The sequence below is a fragment of the Pocillopora damicornis genome, chromosome 4 (genome assembly GCF_964200805.1).
Source record: "Pocillopora damicornis chromosome 4, jaPocDami1.2, whole genome shotgun sequence".
In the NCBI taxonomy this organism is placed as follows: domain Eukaryota; kingdom Metazoa; phylum Cnidaria; class Anthozoa; order Scleractinia; family Pocilloporidae; genus Pocillopora; species Pocillopora damicornis.
The window spans coordinates 11,856,189-11,862,243 of NC_142673.1; the positions used below are offsets into that span (position 1 = coordinate 11,856,189).

Sequence of the window (6,055 nt, forward strand, 5' to 3'; positions counted from 1 at the left end):
TCTTTTGTCGACTATTTACAGACATATTTTCAAATTTAACTAAAATCCCAGGTGTGACAACGGACACGTTGTGACCTTTACCTGTTCTTATTACCACATTATCAATAAAGTTTGGTCATTTACTTTGTATCAAAAATTACAAACATTGAATTTTTGCATTGGGAACATTTTGGATAAACCAATTTTAAGCTATTTCAGTTAGTCTTTTGGGTGTTGAGCTGCATTTGACGGGACTGAAATGGACCTCTCTCTCTCTCTCTACCCTCCCACTACAGCGGAAACTAGTTTCTTTCGACTGGTCATAGCGCTCAGAAAAATTGAACCCTGGCCACCCCACTTGGCCTTTGACCCAACCCCCGACACCACATTGTGATTTGTAATCCCGTATGTGGAGAGGGAAGCGAGGAGATAAATTGTGAATAATTAAAACAGGACGACAGTAGAGATCAAGTTTTGTTATATCGAAACAACGCCGATAGATTTTGATACATCACTTGAGAACCTACCGGCTCCCGAAGTTTCACTTATGGATCATGGTAAAGTAAAGGAAAGATTAGGACTCCACTTTGAACACCTTATCCTACACCTAAAAACTTTACAATGCACGCAAAGGTGTTATCCCAATTCTTTCACATACATTTCAGTACTTCTTTCTTTTGTTTGATAGAAAACTAAATAATTAAAGGTTTTTTTATTTCATCTAGCATGATCAAGCTACTGTAAAGTAAAAATTACACAGTGATGAAAAATTGAGAAAGTTCTATTGAACTCAAACAACAGAATAAATTAAAAGATTAACATAGAATAAATTAAAAGATAAACATTTAATCTGAAGACAAAAAAAAGACTTTTCCTAAGCTTTTACAATTGAAAGACAGACAACTGAGGAAAGATTCTTTCATGGTTTCTATTGTTTTTATTCCACAATCTAATTTTCAGGAAAGAAATACACAACTCTCTTGTACTAAATAAGAAAAGAAAGCATTCAGGTAATAGATTTAGAGACATTCTGAATTGTCCATTAGTTCTGATCAATTCTTGTTTACAGTGTTCGTAATGTATGAGGTCCTTTTAAGAATTGTTTTTAGAGCATATTAAAAGAAAAAAAGTTTTTGCCTCAAGTATCATTGCAATTATGCGTATACACTTTCAATGGCAGTGCTTTTATTACACAAAGGACAAACATATATTATTGGTTTTTTTTAAATGTGCATTTTTCTTGCCATCTGAGAAACAAGTACAACAATGTATTGCAGTTCTACTTACTAGGACAAAGTTATTATTAATCTTTAAATTTTTTGCCTTGATTTATAGGACACAGAATATGGTTGGGCTGGCTTGGTTGGAAGGACTTAAACCAACAAAACATGACTGCCTTGGATGTTTGCATCTCACTTTTAAATGATAAGATGCAAAGAAGAGGCAAACTTTATTATCTGCCAAATTATTATTTACGCTATTGAGGTTCCAACCAAAGTGAATTCAAATAACTTCTTGTTAAGAGTTTGAGGGTGGATTGGTGATGTTGTGTTTACAGAATCTTGCATGTTCATTTGCTGTCACTTTCACATGAAGTCATCAAATTCATCTCCATAATCATAATTTCCACCACCAAATGCATCCAAGTCCTCTTTTCTGCCAGCCTTGGCACTAGCTCCTGAGAGAGTGGCTTTCTTAACAGCCTTTTTCCCTTTCTTTGCCTGTAAAAAATATCAAATAGATGATGATAAGATTATTCTGGTCCCTAATTTCACAATGCAGTGATACTACAGATTCAGGACAATACTATTGTAAGCTTCATTCATTCCAATTAGTTGTGTCCTGTTTTCACTCCTCCCTGACAGGAGAGGATTACGCTTAAATACACAGGTGATTTTTTCTTGTAGATATTTTGCACTTGATGTATTTAAAATTGTGAGACCTTGAACCAGAGAAGAAAAAATTATTCTAAAGAATAATACTGTTAATTTATGCTTCGAGAGAAAGCTGAATGTGACACAACAAACATTGAAATAACCACTGAGGGTGGAGTATTCAAAGAATATTTATTACTACTTGTGATATACATGAATGTTCATGTGCTCAGTGTTATCCTAAGGTCAACTGAACCCTACCTTTGTGTTTTACTATTATACAGTAATCCATAAAATACACAATAATGTGTGCAAGCAAGGTAACATTTAATAACAACCCACATAATAAAGCTTCAGTTCTCAAACCTAATTTAAAAAAAACTTTCTGAGAATGCTGAAGTCCTAATGGTATAAAAAGAGATCTGTGACTTGCCTTCTGTGCTTTTAATTTTTCTGATGAGAGGACATTTATTGTGCTACCTATTCGTTTAACATCTTCAGCATCCACTGAAAAAAATGAGCAGCACAAGACATGTAAAACATCATAGTGCCTACAAAGACTGTTCATAGTACTAACAATGAATAATGATGACCACAAATCACATTTACATCTACATAACAATTATTCACCAAAAGTCAATTTAATTTCCTAATTATTTATATCCTCTAGTGTTATTTATTGGCAATTTTTCGCAGATTCTTAGACAAACATTTTCATTCTATATCTATGAAGGAGTTTCCTTGTTTACAAATAGAGAACTTGTTTAGCCTCCTACAGGAGGTAAAGAGTATAAGATCCTCTTAGCCTCACCCTATTTTTTGTCGAGGCTAAGGGCCTGTTAATGGTGACCAGGATTTGAAGTATGCAAATGTTTTTCTTATTTCATCTATTTGTTTTTATCCCAAGGAATACTTACAGCTTGCACATAAATCTCTAAAAAGCATTTCCAAGAAAGGGACATATTCTGCATTGGACTTGAAAACAAAAAATTGAATAAAGAGTTAATCAAACTACTTTCATAATTTCTCACTTTTAAGACAAAAAAGGCCACAAGAAAACTTAAAGTATTAACAAAGAATGCTAGAGTCTACTGAAATAACATTTATCAGATTTTAAGGAAAGGAAAGTCTTCACAACTGGGTTCACACTCACTTATTTGATACTCTGAAGTAAAAAGGACCAGGATGTTTGAAATCTGACAAGCACCAACTCTGTGTTGGTGGCATACAAAAACTATTTTTTATCACAATACCAAACCCTGATAAATTAAGTGCTAACAGTTCTTATAAAAATCCAACAAGGAACAGTGCTACCTCTTTCAAGAAACGTACAAGGTGCCAGCAATGTTTTGTCATAAAATGGCAGAGGTTTCAATTATATACCAAAGTGAGTGATACAATTAACAAATATGTGACTCATACCTCATAATTGGATAATTTTCCTACAAGTAATTGGGACAGTTCTACAAACTCTTCTTTAGTTGAAGGTTTCATGTCATCTATACTTTTGGATCCTATATCATCTTTCACACCTGGAGATATGAAGAACAAAGTTATTTCATTCAGTAATTTTTCCCTAAACTTCAGGAAATAATAACAACACTTCTAATAATAAAAATTGCTAGCTAACTCAGTAACAAAACACTCCAATGTATATTTGGATGAGGGTCATAAACTTGTCATAACCTCATCTATGATTGCTTCGTTTGGGGTAAACGAGTGAGAAGCTGATGAGCTGAGTTGTTATTAAGTACATGTATAACCCAACATTTCCTAGTTTCACACAGTGTTGTCACTGTTTTGGTGATTCTCAAAGATAAGGTCAACTTTAAACACTATTGACATTTATGGTGAAGGACTCAAATAAAAAAAATTTTAAAAATTTGAATTATTATTTTCTGGCAATGAAAATAAGTTTGTTTAAAAGTGTAGAAACAGTCTGTTTATATAGAACCTCACCAAAAGCTTGTTTAGCTAATTCTAAATCTGCGTCTTCTACCAATCTGAAAAAGACACAAGCAAACAAAGCCCATCAGTGATACTGCTAACAAGTTGCTGCATATGATTGTAACAATCTGACTTGAAATTATTTGAAACAATGGCTTCATGCCAAATTTGCAAAATAAGAAGAATTGCCATTTCTTACATCTCTTTAAAACTATAAATTTAAGTCAACTAAATATAGGAAACTGAGCAAAGTTTTGGTAAAAAAGTCACAAAATTCACCTAGCAATAGCACTTTTGCTTTCCACTGACTGGCAGTAACTAGACTGGTTAATTCACAAAAGCCTTAAAATTTGATTGTTAATTTTTTCGAGTGTTCTTCCCTAATGTATGTGTTCACAAGAGAGCAAAATATCAATACACCAACATTGGCACCTTTTGGTCTCTGGGATGTTTAAGATATTACTTACTTCTGTCTTCTAAGCTTTTCTGCAAGTTGTTCTTCTTCTGTTAATTCTTTCTGTGAGAGCAATGGGCAAAATCAAAAACATTACTCAAAGGAGCCATAATAATTGCTACAAATGCACTGCAATATTTTTTCACCTCTTGTGCTGATTGATTCTCCTCCTGTTTCTTTAGAGCTCTTTCCTTGGCCTTGTCCTCCTTATCTTGTATAGCCTGTTTAATTGTTTTTCTTTTCTTTACTTTAGCTTGAGGAGCTGCTTCTATCAAATTGACAACAAAATTATATAATTCACAGGACAAACAACACAGGTATCTATGCAATTTCATGACATGACCAAAAATTAACAGGGCATAATATACCTTAGCAAATGGTCAAATAGTACAATGTAGGATTAGAAAACTACAGGGCCAAGCTAAGCCAGGATCAAGTGCTTTGTGACTTTGAAATTGTGAAATTTAAATAACACAGATACGTGTTATGCCAGACATATAAAAACAGAATAATAACAAACAAACAAAATTTTACACCGAACATAGTTCAATACTGAGACATGTTCAACTTGTTTGATAATAAGCAATGTTTCCCTAACTGTGAAAAAGAAAACCCGATTTTTTTAAGAGATGGTAAGACCATCTTCTTTCTTTCCACGAGATGAAAAGAAAGGTTGATTTAAACGAAGAATTTTCGAGGTAACCTTGAGGCTATGTTTGTTAAGGGGTATTGGGTTTCATTTACAGTAACTTACAATGATACTGTACTCAAATGAACAGCGAAGAATAGTAGGATTAATCTTATTTCGAACACTTAATGATGTTTACAATCGATTTCAGGAAAGAGAATAATTTGGATAGGGAATAAAAAGCTTGTAGACATTGTTAGTGAAAGAAGCCGTGCAATAATTCGCAAAATTAAAATTTGGAATTGTGAAGCATCAGGATAGATGTTTCATAACCCGATCTATCAGTTACCAGTTTGATTTTCGGATGGCTCCGATTTCTTTTCTGAATCCTCTTCTTCATCAAACCAGTTTTCCTATAAACAAAACGTTTCCCAAATAAATCAACCTTTGATGCCGATCTAAGGAATAAACAAACTGAATTCCACGTTTTGTAAATTACGAAGATAAATTGTTACCTTAACATCCTGATCTTCTTCGTCCTCCCCTTCCCATTTGTCCGATTGTTTTACGGAAAAGTCTTGTGGCTCGAAATCCTCGTCATCTGGACAGTTTAGAATTAATTTTACAAATAAGATAAAAACCAAATTAAGGCAAAGTAAATTGTACATGTGCGAGAGAGAACTCACCCCAGTCCGCCATTTTGATTTGTAATAATGCTCGTGTTGGAGTATGGGTATTTTATATGTTAATCATTACGCAACAAATTTCCGCCTCGTACTTGCTACCTGACACAACCGACAACCAACGACAGTCATTTTGAAGTACTCGACGTCTTAAATGATAATCTGCATAATGTAAGCCGTTTTAAGTCCCACTACAGGCAGAATGGTTTTGTTTAGTCGGCTTCATTACTCTTAAATTCTAATGTCCTCAAGAATCTTTCTGCGTGTGATATCAAACAATTGAAATTCGATTTTAGCATGGGTGTATTTATTGGGAAAGTGCGAATTGCGGTCCTGGGATCATTTGCGGACTCGTACAGAACTATATCATAAATGTATATATCATTACTTAAAATTGATGTCCATTTAGCCTTAGGTTCCCTTTTTTCCATCTTTCTTCTTTTCCTTTCCTTGTTTTTATATCTTTTTTTTTTTTTTAAAGTTGAGGTCT

The 6,055-nt window shown here is 33.7% G+C and overlaps 1 protein-coding gene across 2 annotated transcripts; it reads right to left on the reverse strand.

The window, feature by feature from the left end:
• Positions 1–676: 676 nt before the first annotated feature.
• LOC113686066 (eukaryotic translation initiation factor 3 subunit J) lies at positions 677–5,604 on the reverse strand. 2 transcript variants are annotated; one of them, XM_089204379.1, is made up of 10 exons: positions 5,569–5,604; positions 5,398–5,483; positions 5,232–5,295; positions 4,401–4,519; positions 4,268–4,317; positions 3,813–3,856; positions 3,276–3,385; positions 2,771–2,828; positions 2,287–2,360; positions 677–1,700 (listed from the first exon to the last, which is right to left on the reverse strand). In XM_089204379.1, exons 1-10 carry the CDS (start codon positions 5,579–5,581, stop codon positions 1,566–1,568), a joined length of 753 nt encoding a protein of 250 aa, XP_089060505.1. In that variant the 5' UTR covers positions 5,582–5,604; the 3' UTR covers positions 677–1,565. The 2 variants fall into 2 exon arrangements, with proteins under 2 accessions (XP_089060505.1, XP_027059459.2); XM_027203658.2 differs by having other exon boundaries at positions 4,401–4,522.
• Between the last annotated feature and the right edge of the window lie 451 nt (positions 5,605–6,055).